Source organism: Carcharodon carcharias, chromosome 28 (assembly GCF_017639515.1).
Source record: "Carcharodon carcharias isolate sCarCar2 chromosome 28, sCarCar2.pri, whole genome shotgun sequence".
Taxonomy (NCBI): Eukaryota; Metazoa; Chordata; class Chondrichthyes; order Lamniformes; family Lamnidae; genus Carcharodon; species Carcharodon carcharias.
In genome coordinates this window covers 24,359,413-24,382,011 of record NC_054494.1, presented here as the reverse complement: position 1 = coordinate 24,382,011, position 22,599 = coordinate 24,359,413, and the positions used below count along the sequence as shown (strand labels likewise).

The 22,599-nt window shown below is 40.0% G+C and overlaps 1 protein-coding gene across 4 annotated transcripts in view; it reads left to right on the top strand.

Moving 5' to 3' along the window:
• Positions 1–22,599, top strand: part of kcnma1a (potassium large conductance calcium-activated channel, subfamily M, alpha member 1a) — a 770,607-nt gene that overhangs the window by 402,272 nt on the left and 345,736 nt on the right. For all 4 annotated transcript variants that reach the window (XM_041176516.1, XM_041176514.1, XM_041176513.1 and 1 more), the window contains exons 4-5: positions 11,389–11,482; positions 19,952–20,063. In XM_041176516.1, coding sequence (XP_041032450.1) covers positions 11,389–11,482; positions 19,952–20,063 — 206 coding nt within the window. The remainder of the gene's footprint in view (positions 1–11,388; positions 11,483–19,951; positions 20,064–22,599) is intronic.

Below are 22,599 nucleotides of genomic sequence, written 5' to 3'. Positions count from 1 at the left end.
GACAAATGCAGCTCCCTTACAGTCTGAAACAGGGGAATTTATAATGGGGAACAAAGAAATGGCTGACCAACTAAATACATACTTTGGTTCTGTCTTCACAAAGGAGGACACAAATAACATACCAGAAATGTTGAGGAACAGAGTGTTTAGTGAGAGGGAGGAACTGAAAGAAATCAGTATTAGTAGGGAAATGGTGTTGGAGAAATTGATGGGATTGAAGGCCATTAAATCTCCAGGGCCTGATAATCTACATCCCAGACTACTTAAGGAAGTGGCCCTAGAAATAGTGGATGCATAGGTGGTCATCTTCTGAGATTCTATAGACTCTGGAACAGTTCCTACCGATTGGAGGGTAGCTGATGTAACCCCATTATTTAAAAAGGGAGGTAGAGAGAAAACAGGGAATTATAGACCAGTCAGCCTGACGTCGGTAGTGGGGAAAATTCTAGAGTCCATTAGAAAAGATTTAATAGCTGAGCACTTGGAAACCAGTGGCAGAATCGGACAGAGTCAGCATGGATTTACGAAAGGGAATTCATGCTTGACAAATCTACTGGAATTTTTCAAGAATGTAACTAGTAGAGTTGATGAGGGGGAGCTAGTGGATGTGGTTTATTTGGACTTTCGGAAGGCTTTCGACAAAGTCCCACATAAGAGATTAGCGTGTAAAATTAAAGCACATGGGATTGGGGGTAGTGTATTGAAATGGATAGAAAACTGGTTGGCAGACAGGAAACAAAGAATAGGAATAAATGGGTCTTTTTCCGAATGGCCGGCAGTGACTAGTGGGGTACCGCAGGGGTTGGTGCTGGGACCCCAGCTATTCACAATATATATTAATGATTTAGATGAGGGAGCTAAATGTAAAATCTCCAAATTTGCAGATGATACAAAGCTGGGTGGGAGGGTGAGCTGTGAGGAGGGTGCAGAGATGCTTCAGGGTGATGTGGACAAGCTGAGTGAGTGGGCAAATGCATGGCAGATTCAATATAATGTGGATTAATGTGAGGTGATCCACTTTGGTAGCAAAAACAGGGAGGCAGATTATTATCTGAATGGCTATAAATTGAGTGAGGGGAATGTGCAATGAGACCTGGGGGTCCTCGTACACCAGTTGTTGAAGGCAAACATGCAGGTGCTGTAGGCGGTAAAGAATTCAAATGGTATGTTGGCCTTCATAGCCAGAGGATTCGAGTACAGGAACAGGGATGTCTTGTGGCACTTATACAGGGCCTTGGTGAGACCACACTTGGAATATTGTGTGCAGCTTTGGTCTCCTTATCTGAGGAAGGATGTTCTTGCTATAGAGGGAGTGCAGTGAAGGTTTATCAGACGATTCCTGGGATGGTGGGACTGACATATGAGGAGGGATTGAGTCGGTTAGGATTATATTCGCTGGAATTCAGAAGAATGAGGGGGGATCTCATAGAAACCTATAAAATTCTAATAGAACTAGACAGGGTAGATGCAGAAAGGCTGTTCCCGATGGTCGGGGGAGTCCAGTACCAGGGGTCACAGTCTGAGGATACCATGGGGTAGACCATTTAGGACTGAGATGAGGAGAAGTTTCTTCAACCAGAGAGAGGTGAGCCAGTGGAATTCGCTACCACAGAAAGTAGTTGAGGCCAAAACATTGCATGTTTCAAGAAGGAGTTAGATATAGCTCTTGGGGCGAAAGGGATCAAAGGATATGGGGAGAAAGTGGGAGCAGGCTTTTGAATTGGATGATCAGCCCTGATCATAATGAATGGCAGAGCAGGCTCAAAGGGCCAAATGGCCTACTCATGCTCCTATTTTCTATGTCTCTATGTTATATTCAGATTTTAAAATATGCACCCAATTGTTTATTAAAATTATAAATGTTTTGTTATAGATAAATAAATAGCCATGCTTCTGACCTCACAATGTTAAAACTGGTTTAAGAAGTTCCTTACTTAAAAAGTGCAGGCTTCTACTGCTTTAGTCGAGAGGACTTTGTAATGTTGTGGGAGTTTTGCACTTTTGTATTTTCAAGGAATATTATCACATGATGTAATCTCATCACCAAGACCATTTGACAGGTGTGCTGTGGTTTTACTTGCTTTATCTGAAGCATCAAGCACTGCTGTGCAGCTATGCCCTCATGTAGGATTGTAATTAACCTTGAGGCTCAGGGTTCTGATAACTCTGTCACAATGACGCTGCTCATTTTCCCATGGCACAGCAAAGCAGTGAACGAAGATGCTCAGCTTTCAGTTTGCATTCCTCTCTGCTACAGTTTAGCCTACATAAAGTTATTCTGTTACATAAGCAGTCAGCTTACTGCTAATTTTACTCCGTTGATATGTTCAGGGAGAAGAGGTTTAATCACACTGTGTTAGTCTGCCTCTACAATTACAACAAGAGTTTAAATGACTGCTCCTTTCTCTGAAGAATCCAATATTCTGAGAAGTGTTTACCATTGATATAGATATTACAAAGCATCCATTCTGCATTAAATAATACTCTTTAGGTACTTCATTAAATTCTTGAATAACCTACATGTTTCTTGTATCCCTGGTGCTCATTAGTGGCACTCATGGGTAATTGCCTTACAACACTGGTTTATACGTATGTATTGGGTGAAACTGCCCATCAGATTACTGACCTTTTGATCACGTGTTGCATAGTCAGCTGATTTCCTTTGGTTTTGGTTTATGTCCCAACTTGACTCACTCTCTCATCAAGAATTTGTTACCACGCGTTTAGGAACCAGTAACTTTTTTGTTTAAAGTAGACAAGGTTTTAAATCCCAGTTACCTACTAGGAGAACAAAGCCACAAGATTCCACAGTTTTAAACAAACAGAAATAAGCTTTACTATGCAAAGTCAAAAATGCAAAACAATCTACAATATCTATCTTATATTCTAACATTCAGAATTAACACGGGGTAAAGATGAATTGACAGGCAAACTATGGTTGAGCACACTACACTGCACATTAAATGGCAGGTTCAATCAAGACAGATCCCATGGATTTCTCAGCAACCCATCCAGATGTCAATGACCACTGTGAGTCACAGAATCTTATTAAAATACCCTCTCCCTCATGAGGAATTTCAACTCACTTTCGAAGATCTAGCCTAAGATCTCCCTCAAAAGTTGCTCAACTCGGACTGCCTCAACGACTGCTCACCAGATTGTGTTCCACAGGATTCACAAAGCTGCACTCCCGCCTCTAATTGCCAGCACAATTCTAACTCTTTCCCAAACCGCTAGCTTCATGAAGCTGGTACTCCCCTTCGGTTTCTTTGAGCCCTGACTGTCTCCAGCACGGAGCCAGCAACCTTCCGCTGCCTTCTTAGGACGTCATCTGAGCCCTAATTGCACTGATCGGTTCCCAGGTCTTCTCCTTGAGAAGCAAAACACACGAGGTCCAAACTGCAACTCTCAGCTGCACCAAACAGCTCCCAGGACTTTTCTGAGTCCTAACTGCCTAGAGCCTGCTTACAGCAGTTCTGGGTTAGAGTCTGTCGCAAATATCTAGTCCATGGTTCATAGTAATGTTTTAGATGTAATTTTTAGTTCTGGGAAGATTAAAGTTTAACTTTAGAAAATAGGATAAATGCAAGTAAATCAGTTTGGACTGGACTGCACTTCTTTGCAAGCAGTGTCGACATCGCATCTCCAGCTAAGGAAGCCCACCTGCTGTTTTAGGATCTTCCCTTTCTAGTTGTTAACTCCTGATGTCAACATGGCCCCAATCCTTTTAAGTGTAGTAGACTCCAAACTGATTTAATTGCATTTATCCCATTTGCTACAGTTAAACTTTAATCTTCCCAGAATTAAAAATTACATCTAAAACATTACTATGAACCATGAACTAGATATTCGCAACAGACTCTAACCTGAACTTCTGGCTCAGAAGTAGGGATACCACCACTGCGCCACTAAATCTCCCTCCCAACATCACCACCTTGTTGAAAAATACCAACTGCCATGTTATGTTTGTTTAAGCCAGCTTTGCTATCTTCCTTTTCAACATTCAGTTGATTTGAAGCATTTTGAACTTTTGAAAGCACCTATTCTTTATTTTGAGATCGGCATTAGACACTGTGAACTCACACTGAAGCTGCCTGTAATCCAAGTTGCATGGATGATGCATTTAAAAAAAAGTCATGGTGGTCTAAGTATAAATTCATCAATTTGTGGCAGATCTACCAGAGCTTTTAGCATCCTGTGGCTTATCTTTTGTCTTTGCCACTCCCTTTTATAAGAGCTCATTTCCCTTTAAAGTTAGCTGGTATCTCTCTTCTTGTGCTTTAGTTTCATATCTTTGTTATCTGCTCCCTGAGATGAAGGAGTTTGCTGATTTAAATATTGTCAACTAGGAGTTTCATGGAATGATACCAGGTACCACATGGATTCATCCAGACCAGCTGCATTCCCACAGGAATTGAGTGGGGGAAGATCATCCCAAGGACCCAAGAAAGATTCTGACACCAACCTTGGGAGCAAGTCCACCTTTCACCCTTACAGCCTCGTCGAAATAAAGGGAAAGTAAAGAAGTAACATAATATAATGTTCAACTTTTATCTCTCTAACCTGCAACATCATTGCTGCATCCCCTGTTAAGCGATGACCTAGATCTTTCACTGGTGTTTTTCCTACAGTTCAGCAAACTGGGATATTTTACATAGAATGTATAGCACATAAACAGGCCATTTGGCTCAACTCGTCTATGGCAATTTTTCTGCTCCACATGAACATTTTCCCACCTTACTTCATCTATCAGCAAATCTATCTATTTCTATTCTCCCTCATGTTCTCATCTCCTTAAAGGCATCTACATGTGCTGTTTACATGAATCTTGAGTAAGCATCCACTGTCTTTATTTGACAACACTTTTTCACACCTCCCCTTGGCAGTTTGTGGTAGTAGACTTTCCAGCAGGGATAGCTGATCTTGCAGCCATCCCCAATAATGACCTCACCCAATGACCACGTACACTGTTATCCAGCAGGGTTGCTGAATAAAAATCAGCAGTGGGAGCCCTGGCCAATTTCTTTCTCGCCCCAATCCTGGAACAATGAAGCTAATTGTAATACCTGTAAGAAGGCCCTCACCTGTCTCAGCTTGCGTGGAATTCTAGCCAGGCACCTTCCTGTTTTGTATGGCTCAGTTATTCTCAGGATAAACATGTGAATCCAGAGGGGGACCTGCACTTCCTATGTTTGTGACCTTGTGTTACTTATTTGGATTAAGGCTTGGGTATGTGCTATTGTGCCACCAGCCTTTTGAAGGTCAGGTACTGCAAAGAAGAGGAGGACAGTAACCAGCAGATAGAAGAAGTTTATACTTGCACATCCCCAAGGAGCTTAGAAAGGCTGCCTGATGGAAGGATGAGATTTTTAGAGTGATAGTTTATTTCAGGGTTAGTGATTGATTCAGTTTTATTATGAGGGAAGCAGGAGAGTGTAGATACAGTTTTCAACATCACCATATCATCCTCGATCACTTTTGAGTGTTTTTTCACTCTGAAAATCAGCTTCAGGTGAATATAAAGACCCTTTGGAATGGTTGCAGCACAGATTCAGCAGAAAAGTACTTGGGCTAAAAGGGTTAAATCGGGGTGGGGAACCTTTTTCTTATCACTGGCCATTCACACACAAAAATCAACATAGTTTTTTTAAAGAGAATACAGAAGTGTTTAACTCACCGGCTATTTTAATGTGATGGCTAAATTTGAATATTATATTGTTAAATATTACTATAGTAATTTGGCTGATGCTTTTATCCAAAGCTAATTCATAACTATGATGATAAATGCGATTTTGAAGGCATTACTGTCATAAGCCTGTATTTTTAGAAATTTTGCTGCAGGCCGGATGAAATTAAGCAATGAGCTGGTTCCAGCCCATAGGCTGCAAGATCCCCATCCTGGGGTAAATTATGAAGTGACAGGTTGCTTAAAATTAATTTGTATTCCCTTAAGTACAGAGGTTTAAGGGTGATAATAAGTGTTTAAATAATAAAGGAATTTGATAGGGTTGGTGAAAGTAGAAACTATTCCTTCCAGTGGCGGAATCCAGAAGCTGGGGCACATTATTAAAAATAGAGCCAGAGTGTTCTCAAGTGCAATTATGAAGCACTTCTTCATGCAAGGGTTGGTAGAAACCTGGAACTCTGTCTCCCGAAAGGCTGTGGATGCTGGTTGAATTGAAACTTTCAAGACTGTGATTTATAGATTCTATTCGGTCAGGGCAATAAGGGATATGAAGCAAATATGGTCACATGGGGCCGAGATACAGACCAGTCATGATCTAACTGAATGCCGGAATAGATATGAAAGGCTGAATGGTCTACTTCTGTTTCTTTATTCTTATGTTCCACATATGAGGCAAGTACTTGTAAGTAGCGAGTAAAATACGAAAGAGGTTGGTACTTTTAAACTTATTTTCTTACCAAGCAAACTGGGACACATTAGAATAAGCCTCTTGCAATTGGTTTTTCAAAGCTGCTTTGGCATTATTTTTGTTGGTTGCTCAGTCTACCTGAATGTCCGAACCATTTGGATAGCTTTTTTTTTGGAACCTATTTCACCTTTACTTTGAAGAAATTACAAATCTTTCACTGCCAGTCCCTAACTTTAGGTCTCAGCTGTTTACTTCCACCGTCATAACAATCTGCAGCTACATTTGATTACAGCGAAAGGCTTCCAGAGAAACTTCCTTGTGCTCAACCATGGTTACGTTAAAATCCTGTTGATTTTTATTATGTTGGTGCTTGGCTCTGGCTATGTACCTTTTGATATTATACATGAAGTTTTATCTAAAATGATTAAAAATGCACAGAAACATGTATCTTGGTTTAACTTTGACTTAGGTCTCATCAATCCTGTAACTAAACCAATAGAAGAACAAATCTTAGATACTTATAACAATAGAAATTATTAAAGGGAAATAAATGGATTCTAGATTGCCCTGTTACATCTGAGAAATAGACTGCAGGGTGGATTCACATGCAGTATGTTGGATATTCCTAATGCTTTTATCTTCACAATGCAGAAAGTTATTTCCTGATGAATCATGATATCAAGTTACTGATTTGATTATTCCCACTGGGCCGCCAGCTGTTTGCATTGATCTGACAGAGTCATATGGTACAGGCTCAGAAGAACAGTAATTGTATTTAACTTCCGTGCCCTTACTAAATTTACCAGTGCTGTGCTTCAACGTGTTCTCCTGTTGCATTGTATAATCTTAACACTAGTAATAGTAGACTCCTGTAAGTAAATTCACACAACTCAGTCTCTTTTACTATGGTTCTCAGGAATGCCATTGAACTTTTAGAACCCATAATGGAACACAACCACTTTTTAGAATTAAAAATATATGACTGATTTAACATTTTTTTATAAACAAAGCTTGCTTCAAAGAGACTTTAAAGGAGTTATTTTTCTAAAGTGCCTGTGCAGATGTGTTATTGATGGAATTAAAGGGCTCAGAAAAGTTAGTTATGCTATGTTTAGATTGAAATCATGTGAGAACCTGATAGTTACAGTTTGCAATAGACAGCTTTTGAGGTACTGTACTATTCCCTGGCCGTCTTATTAGCAGGGTTGAATATTGCAACATTTGTATGAACTTGGTATTCAGTTGTAAACAGTCATGCTTTGAAAATGACAATCATTTTTTAGTGATTTTAAATAATTGTATTTTGCACCTCAAAGCCACATAATTCAACATGTGAGACTTTGCAGCTTTATAAGTTGGCTTGTTGAAAATGGTCAATTGATGCAAGTGTTTGCACTCAGTTTATCCCTCTGCTGGATGGCAGCTTCTGTTCTTTATAAGGATAGGTTATTAGATTACATATTGCCACTCTAGCCCATGGATGTAATTTTTTTTATATCAGTACGTATGCTTTGGAAAAGGCTCACAATATTAGTGCCAGACTGTTATTGAACTTTTGAACACAGAATCCACAGCTCCAAAATCCCCTCCGAGGATTGTGTAGGCTGCCTCTCCTTTTCCTTTCCATTTTCCTTCTTACACGATGGACTCTGAAATGGTGGACATCATTAAATTATCAACAGTAACTGGAAGCAACTGAATAGAATGTTGGTGAAAAGAGAGACCTGTTACTGAAGCTTTTCATCTTGCACTCGAGGACAAATCCAAGAATGCCAAATTTTGAACACTGACAATTTATACAAGTTATAACAATTTAAAGCCAACGATTGACTGACTGAATCGAAGAGCAAGTTTCTTTGGTTGTTTGTAATAGGCACAATACAGACCATATTCAACCAACCCGCACTTGCAAAGCCCAAAACAAGACATCTGCTGTTAGATGTGATTCTGCAATTGGACAGCACTTGCTGAACCATCCTGAGCATGCTAATAGCTGCACGAACAACCAATTTAAGATAACCAGGGAGCTCATAATACAACTCACTCTCACTTGCAAGAAGCGGCACACATTTATACACAGGGACATGTTCTGTGCAAACAAAAAGAATATGTTTACACCTTGCGCCTTTTTTGAATTACTGTTGAGGAGCCAATTGTTCCCCGTTGCTTTCTCCATGGCAACACCTCAGCTAATTAGTCGTCTTGCCAACCAATTAGCAGCCTTTTCTCCTGTAGTATCAATTGTTGTGTTGTTTGAAATTTGGCATTCTTGTGTTTGTCCTGATGAGTGCAAGATAAAAAGCTTTGGCAACATGTCTCTCTTTTCAGCAATATTGAATAGAATGTATACTTTCTCTAGTTAAAACCAGGCTGTTTTGCACAACCAGTTTTTCTTCTTGCCATGCTTTTTTCTTTCTCTCCTTTTCCCCTCCATCTTGATAAAAGCTTCCTTCCACATAATTATCATAACTTCAGTGACTTTCTCATTCTTGTTCCTATATAGCGGCACCCTCCTCTGCCATTTACAGCCTTCCTTTCTTGATATCTTGCCCCAGATTAAAGCAGCTTCATGGAACTCTTATTATTCTGCGTAATTATTGAGCTCCACTCCACCCTCTGACACTTCACATGGTGTCATTATCTAGAAAACATTATTGGCAATGATATATGAAAATAGGACTTCAGTAGAGGTAGAAATTACCCTCTAGTCATCACACTATTACGGATGTAAAATAATCTTTAATTGTTGTGTGCTTCTGAACTGCAGCCAAAGCAATCTGCAAATTTCCATAACCAAATAACAACTAAGCTATGAACAATAATGATATTTTGTTATCTTAAAGGGATAATGCTCCATCATGGGTGAATACTAGTTTGACAATTATAGAGACTAATGTTTAAATTGTTTTCATGGGATGTGGGCATTGCTAGCAAAGCCAGCATTTGTTGTCCATCCCTAATTGCCCTTGAAATGAGTGTGCTAGGCCATTTCAGAGGGCAGTTTAAGTGTCACCCACATTGTTGGGGGTCTGGAGTCTGGATACTACAGGAGAAATCTGCCATCCTTACCCAGACCGGATAAGGATGGCAGATTTCCTTCCCTAAAGGATATTAGTGAACCAGATGGATTTTTACAACAATCGATGATTACTGAAACACAAACAAAAGTAGCTGGAAAAACTCACAGGTCTGAAAGCATCTGCGGGGAGAAATACAGTTAATGTTTTGAGTCCTTATGGCTCTTTTACTGAGACTAGCTTTATATTCCAGATCTTATTAATTGAATTTAAATTCAACCAGCTGCTGTGGTGGGGTTTGAACCCATGTCCCCAGAACATTAGCCTGGGTCTCTGGATTATTAGTCCAGTGACATTACTACTATGCCGTCATCTCCCCCTAATACTAATGTTTGCATTATCAGCTGACTTCAAGAGCAATAGTACGGGAGATTGCTCATAAAGTATTTTAAAAGTACATTAAGGATAAGGTGTTACAAATGTCACACTTTGTTACAGTTGAAAAGCAATCTTAAAATGCTGGGTGCTGCTCAGCCTCGATCAGAAATTGGTTAAAGCATTCCAGTGTGTCAAGGTCCCAAACCAAACATCAACTAATTTCTGAGTGACCTCAAATTATATATACTTTTAGAACAATTAGACTTAACTGGCCTTCAAATAAGATCAGGTTAAATACAGATCCACCTTAGTAATAGATTAACGTGAATTGTCTATTGATATAATCCATTCATTTTAAGACAGTCTCTGAACCGACTTATTAAGTGCAACATCATGGGAGTTCCAACAGTGTAGACAAAACTCTCAAATGAGGAGGAAGTGAGATGGGTTCAGGGGATAGATGGGAAAAAAAGAAGTGATTTAAATTGAAAATCTGAACTAAAAATTCAAAAATAAAGGAAATATAAAGCCGGTTGAGCAGCACTGAGAAAGAGAAAAGTCCAGGTAATGTTTTGGTTGAGTCCTTCATGACAGCTGTGCATTGCTAGGTATTTCCAACATTATCCATTTCTTATTATACCCAGCTTTGGTGTTTAACTCTTGTCTTCTTAGATAAATCTGTTATGTATTCCTAAAATAAGTATAACTTGAGCGTAATCCCAGAAAGCAAATGAAACACAGAAAATATCATATATTTTCAGAATTTGTTAAAATATTTTTATAATGGTGGAATTCTATTCAGTTAAAACAATATTTTTTGTTCTGACATCAACTTGGAAATGCATTTAAGTGACTTTGCAGGTTTGCATGTGCGCTTTGAGTTGTATACTTATAAACCTTTGCATTAGTTTGCAGAGCCTTTTAATATATAATTTTCTGGCTTGCAACTCATGTACAGATGGGCAGATGTAAATGTTTCTGGAGAGGAAGGTTTCAGAGTGTTGTCATTATAATTTGTTATATATAAATTGCATGTGTCAAAATACACATTTTGTCAATAATTGGTGCCTGATACTGATACACTTGAAGAGATTCGATATCTTAGCACTTGCTATGGCTGCTTCTCATATAGAGAAAAACAATCCTGCATGAATTTAGTAACCCTTAAAGCACTGCTATTGCACATACTATTTATGTAAAGGTATAGTATATTTGTGTTTTGAGGCACCACATGTTAAGGGTGCACTGCATATTTCATGTTTAAGGAATAGATTCAATGTATTTTGGTATTTTTTAAAATGAGTATTAAGTATTCAGTCCTTTAAGGGTTAATCAGGGACCAACAAAATTACGATTGATATCTGCTTTGTTTTTGCATGTTCTTTCTTTTACAGCAAATCCCATATATTCCTGATGCATTTTTGGTATTCCCTGATATCGGATGCTCTCTCCTCCTGAATGTGTAATATTAAAACAGTTTACCTGGAAAATTACAGGGATAAAGACTGTTGCTATTTAAGAGTATAATAAGGACTGAAAATGTTTCATTGTGGTTTATATTTTCTGTGTATTTTTTTGTTCTGATTCTTCATAAACGTTCCTTTCCTGTGTTTTACTAGCCCAATAGAATCCTGTCAGAATTTCTACGATGATTTCACGTTGCAGATTGACATGGCATTCAACGTATTCTTCCTACTCTACTTTGGACTCCGGGTGAGAACCAATTTAATTGACTTAAGTTGTATTTAGAATGTAATCGCATGAATGAAGTCTAGGCAGGTTCTTAGCTTTGAACGCAGCAATTAAGTGGCATTTTGTTTCCAACTTATCCAACTGGTTGTCAGTTTCATCCAGCCTTTTTACACAATGAGGTGTATAGTTGGATATTTATGTATAAAATATCAATATATATTCTACAGTAAATTCTACAGTAAAAAAATTCTTGAGGCTTTCTGTTTGTCATGCGTTTTTCCTGCCTCATGATTTGGTAAGACTTGTGACAATGAGTTATCACCTGAAGTATAACTAACACATGCTTTGTATTGTCTAACAGGTAATGTTGTTATTCAGCCTTCCAAGCATTGGGTTGGAGGGGTGGTTGACACGGTGTGAGTTGCCTAGATTTGCCCACCATTTTGATCTATGGCAAAAACACATCTAAGATACAAACTAGTTCCTCCATCTAACCATGGCCAAGGGCACAGGAAATTAACAATTTTTATTATATGTATATGCAAATCTCTGTAGCATGCTCTGTAAAGAATTATATCCTCTTTCATTTAGTAACACTCCTCCAATTACAGGAAGTACCTTCCAATTAGCTTCTAGCTGGTCTCAGGTTGTGCTTAAGTTCATTGTTATGATGTTATTGCCTTGAAGTGAAGGGCCAGGTTGGCCACAGATTCCCCTTAACAGAATATATTGTGTGTAGTATGGCATAACACTGGTGTTTGTAGAGCTAGTTCTCTGACCTGGTGTGTACAGGACCACGGAGGAATGGTTGTTTGTTGTAATCCTGGTCTGGACTGGCTATCAGTGGCCTTCATTCCTTGAGAAGGCATCATGTTAACAGCTGGTTCTGTGAGGGAGGGAAATTTGGCTCAGAGGTCCCTACTTATACATGTCACTGAATGGGGCATGGCATAAATGGTGACTGTCCTCCTATCCAAACCATGGAGCTCAAGGTGAGTATGAAGAGCAAAGGAGTCAGAGGCGGATTGTTTCAAACAGTTCAGTGTAACATTTTAACAGAATTATAGTCTGCGAACATTCAAACTTTTTTGTTTGTTATTGCAACAATGCCTGAATTCTCCCACACCACCAAGCCATCACTTTCTCACCTTGTCTCCCACTGGAATTGCTAGGAATAATACACTAGTTGTTTTGTGCCTGCTAGCTTTATCAAATTAGATAAACATTTGGAAGTGGGAAAGTATTTCAGGGTTATGGGGAAAAAACAGCATGAGTAGGGCTACTTGGTAATGTCTTCCAAAGCGCACAAGCACAATTGGCTGAAAGCATCTTTTTGGTGTTGTATGATGGCATATGTTAGTTTATTGTAAGAAGTGAGTATTTTGTTATACTGCCTTCTCTGTTGGGGAGATGTAAATAAAGCTGTTCAATTATGGCTGCCTGCAGCTGAACACGTGTTAGTCTTATGCCTTAGATCGCGATGAGGAGGGGATAGATTTTTTTTTACATTTTGTTTGAGAAATTAAGGAACTGCTTACCATTCATATACACAAAGGGTTGTATCAGTATGAAAGATTACTATTTGAGGTGTCTACTGCTCCTGCAATATTCCAGAGCATCGTGGATCAGGTACTAAGTGGGATGAAAGGATTGTGTTACTTCTTAAATGACATACTAATTAGCTGTAAGACAGAGAAAGAGCACATCGTAAAATTGAATGATGTCCTAGATCAGCTTCAAGAGCTTCAAAGCTAAAAAGCACAAGTCTCGCTTCATGGCGGTGAAGACTTGTTCATTTTTAGTTACTGAGTTACCTGCTAATTACTTTACATATATAAATGACATGCCAGTGTTTGCCAGGGAAGTTATTGAAGAAACTCATGAAGATGTGATACTCAGTATAGCACTTATTTATGTCATGAATGGCTGGCCTAAAGAATATGATGATGAGAAATTGGAGGAGTATTTCACATGTGGAACTCAGTGTAGATCAAGACTGTCTTCTATGGGGTTTAAGAGTCATTATTCCCCCAAGGTTTAGATAGAGCTTGTTAGCGGAATTTCATCTAGAGCACACAGGGTTAGTACATATTAAATCAGTAGTGAGAAGCTATGTTTGGTATCCAAGGTAGATAGAGATGTTGAAGAATTGGTGAAAAGTTGTGAAGTGTGCATTAGAATAAGAAATGATCCAACTAAGGTTCCTTTCATTCCATGGCCAAACACAAGAAAATGATGGGAATGGATACATCTTGATTTCTTTGAAATGGAAGGGGAAACGTACCTGGTTCTGGTCAATAGCTCTAGCAGATGGGTAAATGCTGATTGTATACCCAACACCACAAGTGCTAAAACTATTGAGATTTTGAGAAGTTGATTTGTAATTTATGGTTGCTAAAGGTGTTGGTGTTAGATAATGGTCCACAGTTTATGCAAGAAAAGTTTGAAATATGTTTGAGCAAGAATGGAGTCAAACACACTCAAGTACCACCTTATGACCCAGCATCAAATGTTGCTGCGGAAAGATGTGTACAGATGGTGAAGAGGTCTTTGCAGAGCTATTTTCTAGGTGACAAGCTAGGCAGTATAATTTCCATGTTTCTCTTCGACTAGGATAGGCAATTTTTGGTTCTCTTACAGAATAACCCTGCAGTCTACAACAGGTTGCTCACCTTACGAGTTAGTATTTAAACATGCTCCTCGGACAAGGTTTAATTTGCTTAAGCCTGAGGTCAATAGCAAAGTAAGATAAAAGCATGACAAAATGAAGATGAGCCATGATACATGAGGCATGAAACTTAGAGAGTTCAGGGCTGTTCAGAAGATCATGTTGCAAATCTACCAAGATGATAAGGAAAAGTATGTGATTGGAGTTGTTGTAAAGAGACTAGGGGCATTTGCATATCTAGTGAAGACTGGAGAGAGAGTCTGTCAGTGTCATGCAGATCATTTGCCTGAAAGAGGAAACCTGACAAAGGGAGGGCATGACCTCCTATAGTTCAAATTCCTCCTACAGCCCCAATTGAGAATCATAAAGATACTGAAAGTCTGCCAATATCACAGAATCTAATGGTAGAGCAAAGGGAATCAGGATCTTGATTAACAAAAATCAGTCAATGTCACAGTCCCAACCATTATGTGGAGTTGGTAGTCAAAGTTCAAGTTTGACACAGTCAGAGATGTTAAGAAAGCAGAGTCAACCTAATGGAACTGGAAGGAAATACTCAGACAGAAAGAGAAAGTAGTCAGTTAGTTTAATTGAAAGTGTGTAGGAAGGAAGAAGAAGTAAGTTGTTCATGTCATTGCGTATTGTCAAATCATGAAATTTTGGTTAAACACATACTGGAGTTAAGGAAAATAAAATCTTTAGATGTAAATTCCTCTGGTCATATTGGTCATGTATGTTTTGGCTGCGATACAGTAAAGCAATATGCAACCCAACCTGTTAAATTTTCAGATATTGAAGATGTTGACTTCGTCATATTGTGATAACATGTACCATTTTATATTTTAATGTATAAGTTTTTTTTTTACGTAGGGAGAGAGTGTAGTATGTTGTAAGACCTGAACATTTGTTATCCTGCCCTTTCTGCTGCCCTCTCTGTTGGGGAGTGTAAATAAAGTCGTTCAATAATGGCTGCTTGCAGTTGAGCATGTGTTCGCCTTAATGCACTACATGACAGTATGACTCAGTTTGAGCTAAACCTGCAGGATTTGCCCTCATTTTCCTTTGAGAGAAACCCCATTCTTTCCACCCAACCTGGGGTCGGGGGGGTGGGGTTGGGACTGGGATATTGTGGCTCCCTCTCCTCCATTGCCACCACCAGTGGGCACCTGATATTTGGATAATAGAAGCAGTGTGCTGGGATAATTTTCCAAGCCTATTGAGATGGGATATTTTGTTACTGCTGCATGCCCTAATTTAGGGCATTGTTCAGACCTTTTGAAGCCCAATGAGAGCAATCAACTTCAAAGTTAGTAAATATGACTGGGTGTTGAACCCTCTACAAGCAGAGCCAAAGAACCCAGCTAATCTGCAATATAAGTATTTGTCTTGCAACAGACCAAAATAGAAATGGAACCAAACCCACCGACTCCCACAGCTATCTCGACTACAGCTCCTCACACCCCACTTCCTGTAAGGACTCCATCCCATTCTCTCAGTTCCTTCGCCTCCGTCGCATCTGTTCCGATGATGCTACATTCAAAAACAGTTCCTCTGACATGTCCTCCTTCTTCCTTAACCGAGGTTTTCCACCCACGGTCGTTGACAGGGCCCTCAACCGTGTCCGGCCCATCTCCCGCGCATCTGCCCTCACTCCTTCTCCTCCCTCCCAGAAACATGATAGGGTCCCCCTTGTCCTCACTTATCACCCCACCAGCCTCCGCATTCAAAGGATCATCCTCCGCCATTTCCGCCAACTCCAGCATGATGCCACCACCAAACACATCTTCCCTTCACCCCCCTTATCGGCATTCCGTAGGGATCGCTCCCTCCAGGACACCCTGGTCCACTCCTCCATCACCCCCTACTCCTCAACCCCCTCCTATGGCACAACCCCATGCCCACGCAAAAGATGCAACACCTGCCCCTTCACTTCCTCTCTCCTCACCGTCCAAGGACCCAAACACTCCTTTCAAGTGAAGCAGCATTTCACTTGCATTTCCCCCAACTTAGTCTACTGCATTCGTTGCTCCCAATGTGGTCTCCTCTACATTGGAGAGACCAAACGTAAGCTGGGCGACCGCTTTGCAGAACACCTGCGGTCTGTCCGCAAGAATGACCCAAACCTCCCTGTCGCTTGCCATTTTAACACTCCACCCTGCTCTCTTGCCCACACGTCTGTCCTTGGCTTGCTGCATTGTTCCAGTGAAGCCCAACGCAAACTGGAGGAACAACACCTCATCTTCCGACTAGGGACTTTACAGCCTTCCGGACTGAATATTGAATTCAACAACTTTAGGTCGTGAGCTCCCTGCCCCATCCCCACCCCCTTTCTGTTTCCCCCTTCTTTTTTTTTCCAATAAATTATAAAGATTTTCCTTTTCCCACCTATTTCCATTATTAAAAAAAAACCCACTAGAGCTATACCTTGAGTGCCCTACCATCCATTCTTAATTAGCACATTCGTTTAGATAATATCACCAACTTTAACTTTAACACTTTTGTGTTATGATCTGCTTCTATCACTGCTTGTTTGTCCCTACAACCACACCAACCCCCTCCACCTCTCTGTCTCTCTATCTCTCCGCCCCCCACACACACACCTTAAACCAGCTTATATTTCAGCATGAGAGAGTTGAGACAGAAGGATGAAAGTATGCATCAGGTTCTTGTGGTATCTTGTATCAGAATCCCTGTTGATTTTACAGCATTGTGTTAGAATATTCAATTCATTCTTTTAATGTAATCTCTGTGGTGCAATCCCCACAATCTGTGCTATTAATGGAATCAAGTTATCTGTGGTCTGTCTCTGCTTCACTTTTGGTTTAAACTGGAAATGCATAATTACTTAGGATTTTATTTTATAAATGGATTCAAAAAATCCCAATTTAAAATTCAAAATTATGCCTTGTCACATATTTCTTTCCTAAATGAACTGTGTAATGTCCATGCCATGACATCAAACCCTTCCTGGCTTCATAACCCTTTCAGAATTTTAATATGGTTCGGTTCATAAATAAAGGATGACCTTGTACATTGTCTGCATGTGTAGAGAATCTTGTTACAAGCTTTGCACAGAAGAAACTTCAGATTTGATCTGAGCTGAATTTGCATGTTAACATTTGCTATCTTTAGGGCAGGCACAGTGTTATTCTCATGCCCCTTTTTGTTTTCTACTCAAAAATAACATTCTAATAAAAGATTATGCTTCACTCCAATTAAAACAATGGTTAGATGCTGTGGAGTGGGTGGAGTCAAGAGGCCTGCTAGGTGTTTGAGTCAACCTAGTGTGGATGAGTTCCATCCAGCCAGCTGCTCAGTGGATTAACTCTTTACAGCCAAGGAGTACCTGACAAGGTGCACCTTTCCCTTTGCTGGTTTTATTTTGTCAGTTGAACACAGAGTGGTCTGCAGCCATGTACTTGGAGGTTATGTGGTGGCTATAGCAGCAATTTCCCAAGCTACACATGATGTATGTGTGCATGCATTGGTGATAAACAGCTGTCTGGCATTTTTTAAAACTGATGTGTATAGATACAACTAGGATGACTCCTGAGAGATTATATCTATTTGATATAAAAAAAAGTTTTACTTTGACTGCTCAGCACTGAAGGAAAGAAAGGCAGAAACCTTATTTGGTAAATGCTCAACAGGAAATACCAACCTGTTTTTTAGTCAAGCTAAAGAAAATGTCAAGGCTGCTATTAAAAGAATGCAATAGCAATCTAATCAATAAGAGAATTTCTTTGGAGCTTCTTAGGAATGATTTTTGTAAAGTTACTCAGTTACAAAATTAAATTTAATATCAAAAACAAGCACACACAACCATTTGACCACAATTCTGGAAGTGCTCTGTCAAAGATTAGTTACCTCCTCCACCTCCCCTGCAATTACATGTGAAATGAGTGAAGAACTCTAAGAAATGCGCTAGGGAACATAGGAACAGGAATAGGCCATTCAGCCCTTGAGCTTGTTCTGCCATTCGGTTAGATCATGTCTAATCTGTTCCTTAACTCCTTCTATCAGCCTTGGCTCCATCGCCTTTAACCCTTCATATTCTTGCCTAATCATTTATCAATTGCTATTCTCAGGAATGGTAAGCATATTAGGAAAGAATACAAGGAAGCAGAAGAGTCTTACATTCCGTTGTGTACAGACAATGCATAATGTTGAAAAGATCATAGAATATAAAATGACAACGCCCTTAAATATATTTATTATGGAGAAAAGTATGATTGCAGAGTGAAGCATGTGCCTCCTATACTGGAGTATTGGGTGAGGCAAATCTGAGTACTAAACAGAGCTTTGTGAGAAATATTCTGATCCTGTATGGAGTCTATTGATGTTCACTGGAAAACCCTTCGGCACAGTTGTCACAGGACAGTACAATGTGGGAATTGTTTTGTGAAATTACTGCATAAACTTTCAGGCTGGCCTCCTTTCCTGGGACTGCATTGATTTTCCATACCTCTTTTTTGACTCATTCATGGGACGTGGACATTGCTGGCTAGGCCAGCATTTATTGCCCATCCCTAATTGCCCTTGAGAAGTTGGTAGTGAGTTGCCTTCTTGTACACCCACAATGCTGTTAGGGAGGGTGTTCCAGGATTTTGACCCAGCAACAGTGAAGGAACGGTGATACATTTCCAGGTCAGGATGATGAGTGGCTTGGAGAAGAACTTAGGGTAGTGGTGTTCCCATGTATCTGCTGCCCTTATCCTTCCAGTTAGTAATGGTCATGAGTTTGGAAGATGCGGTCTGAGCCGCCTCGGTGAGTTCTGGCAGTGCATCTTGTAGATGGTACGTACTGTTGCCACTGTGTGTCAGTGGTGGAGGGAGTGAATGTTTGTGGATGTGGTGCCAATCAAGTGGCTGCTTTGTCCTGGATGCTTAACCAGGCAAGTGGAGAATATTCCATTACACTCCTGACTTGTGCCTTGTAGATAGTGGACAGGCTTTGGGGAGCGAGGAGGTGAGTTACCCACTGCAGGATTCCTAGCTTCTTGATGACATGGTATTTATATGGCTGGTCCAATTCAGTTTCTGGTCAATGGTAACCTCCAGGGTGTTGATAATGGGGGATTCAGCGATGGTAATGCCATTGAATGTCACGGGGCGATGGTTAGGTTCTCTGTTATTGGAGATGGTCATCACCTGGTACTTGTGTGGCGCGGATATTATTTGCCACTTGTCAGCCCTTTTCATCCTTGTTGAGTGAAAGATCGCAGCTGGGATTTCTTTTGAAGTAAATGCAAAATCACAGATTAATATTTCTGTAGGCTAATGAGCTCAACAAGTTAAAATAAAGCTGGGTTACTCTTAAAGAAAATATTCTGTCTCAGTTAAATGACAGCAGCCTAGTACTGCCATGCACCGCCCATAGACTGTTGCACTAATGTTTCCACTTGATTGGAAGTTGCCGATTTTTGGCCAAAATACTCAATACAAAATGAGCGAAAGAAAAGTTTGTCAGACGGCATGGACGTAAATCCAGGGAGGATTCTGACATCCACCTTTTCAAAAGGCAGCTGGGGATCTGTTCTGGCTGTGTGTGAATTCCATCCTCAAGATCTCACATTGAGAAGTTCCATCTTCTGTGTTTAGGCAGTTAAGACCTTGAAGAATTTTCACATCTGCAATGCTATCCCCAGAGGCCTAGCAATTGGCAACTCATCATATTATATTGATCTAAATATTATGAAAATGTCTAACTGTTAAAACTTAATGTAAAGGGTCTTCATATTTTGACAAATCTCTGGTAAAACTGAATGAACCCTGTCACGAGAGGGGATATTGAAATGATGATACTCTCATTTCTTTTCCAGTTTATTGCGGCAAACGATAAACTGTGGTTCTGGCTGGAAGTGAATTCTGTGGTAGATTTCTTCACCGTTCCTCCTGTCTTTGTGTCTGTGTATTTGAGCAGAAGCTGGCTGGGTAAGTTGGACATTCTTTATCCATGTAAACTCGCAAACAGTAATTGTTATAAGACTAACTGTGTCAAAAATGTTTGTTTGTGCTAGTGATTCCATATAATTAATAATATATTCATACATTAAAATTTAGTCTGCATTGACACTAACCTTAGATCATAAATTTGGTCTCGAGCCTGACTTGAGAGTGAGCCCGTGTGCTCCAGAATCAGGTTACTTTTGCCTAACTGCAGCTTCACTGTTAACGCAAAACATTTTTACGTCCACATTGTCGATGAAGTGTGAATGCACCCATTGTCTCAATAATTGGTGTGTAGCTGACATTCTCATTCCTCTGGGAGGGTGTGAGGATCGGCTTTAATACCATGTATAAAAATTGGGTAGGTATGAGTTGCATATAGTGCGGGATTTGAGAAGTAGAGCCTGACCTTGTGTGCACCAAGCAATGACTGAAAAGCTGTGATAACAGAAATGTATTCAAGCAGAAAGGGTTCAAATATTATAGCTTTTGTCACCACCAGCAGAGCATGAAAATACTTCAAGCCAAACCTGTTGCTAAAATAATTGCTGCAAAAATGTTCACTTAAAGTGCATCTCTTCTATATTTCTCATTTGCAAGCTGGTATAATTAGGACTTTAATGAAAGATCATGATGAGCTGTGAATGATTTGTTTTATTGCTGGTCTGCTAATCAGCCTTAGCTGACCTTGGTAACTCCCTTTGAAGTTGTACTGTTTAGCCAGATGCTGCATGTTGCAATTGTTCATTTGCAGTTTTGCACGCTCCAATCTTTTAGTTGGCATCTGCAGTAAATGATAGGTAGAGGCATAGGCATAACCACCTGATGAGGGAATGTGAAGGGAGCCTGATACTCCTCTCCCCTCAACCCTCCTCATTGCTCTCTGGAATGTATAATGTTTCCGTCTTCCCCCATTTCCAGGTCCTGGAATTGCGCCTGAAATCCTAATCCTCATCTCTTTATGAGTTGTTGGTAGGAGGGAGTTCGAAGATGTTTAGTAGCCTTGTGAAATATCGCAGAGGGTGCAGGAACAGGCAGTGTGCCAGGAACTACTGCGAGTTATAAAGGGCTGATCCCTATTGTGCATCAACAATGTATTAAGTGTTAATAAATCTGATGCGAGTGTTATTGTGACAGATTTGAGAGTTCAGATGGCACTCAATAAGTTTAAGTTTCAGTTTATGGAACTCATCTGAATCTGAGATTCTTTAGTCTTTTAACACCCTCCTGCCTAATTTTCCTTTTGATGCAAACAAAGCATTGTGTTTGTGTTTGGAAGCTGCTAGTGATCTGTCACCGCAAAGCTATTAACAGGTCTTGGGCTTGTGGGAAAGGTAACCACTTTCAGGGCAAGTTTACAATCATCCAGATTAATGGAATACATTTATCACTTTGTGACCAGTAGAGGGATTCAACAAGATTTCCTTTTACTGGGAGGAATATCATATCCACTGTCTTGTATCTGTGGTAAGTAGATGAAGCACCTGGATAAGATAAACCATTGAATCCTGCTGTGGTTGCTGCAACTCAAATCTCAAAGTGAGACATCTATCCACTTGGTAATGTCAACAGGTATCCACCTCATGAGGAAGCTCAGCACTCAATACATAATACTTAACATTCTCGGATCTGCAGTCACATTTTCTGTTTTTTATTCTTAGAGTCTATGAAGCAGGGCCTGGGTGAAATCCTGGGACAATAAACAATCCTTTTAGGCTATGGGAGTACAAATATACCCAGTTTTCAGGATGATGGTCCTCTTTCTGTGCTGGCTTGAAGAATCCTATGCACCGTATCAGCTCTTAGTATGTGTATGCCCTCAGCACACAGCAAATCTAATTTGGTAATTGACATGGAGCCGTAGAGAGGCTGATTGATGGGAAATGAAAGTATCACATTGGTGCACCAGTTGTGGGGCTGAGGCATATTCTTAGTGTAGCATAGAGGGAGTTGGCTTTGGTGTCCATGACTTGGGAATACTTGATATTGATAGAGGGCAATTGAAATGGGAAAGGGTTCTATTCCCCAGCATTAACATCGATGAACAAGTGAAAATTTTCAGAGCAAAAGGTATATTGCCCAGTGTAATAGAAGAATCTAGGCTTGTGCTTCAGGGATTACAGCGCTGTCGTCTTTCAAATATTAAACCAAGGCAGTATCTACCCTCTCTGGTAGAGGTTAAAGATCTCATGGCACTACTTCAGAGCAGAACAGGTAAGTTTCACCCAGTGTCCTGCCCAAAATTTATCCCTCAATCAGCATCACTAAAAACAGATTATCTGATCGTTATCACACTGCTGTTTGTGGGATTTTGCTGTATGCAATTTGGCTGCTGAATTTCCTATAATATCAATGGTGACTACACTTCAAAAACACTTCAATGGCTGTAAAGTGCTTAATGTACAACAGAAATACAAATCTTGTATTTTATTGGGGATTGAAATGAATGCAGTGCTGAATTTTGACTTGGTGACTGGGCAGGAAGTACCTGCTAATTATGAATCAGATGTCCAATGCTTGC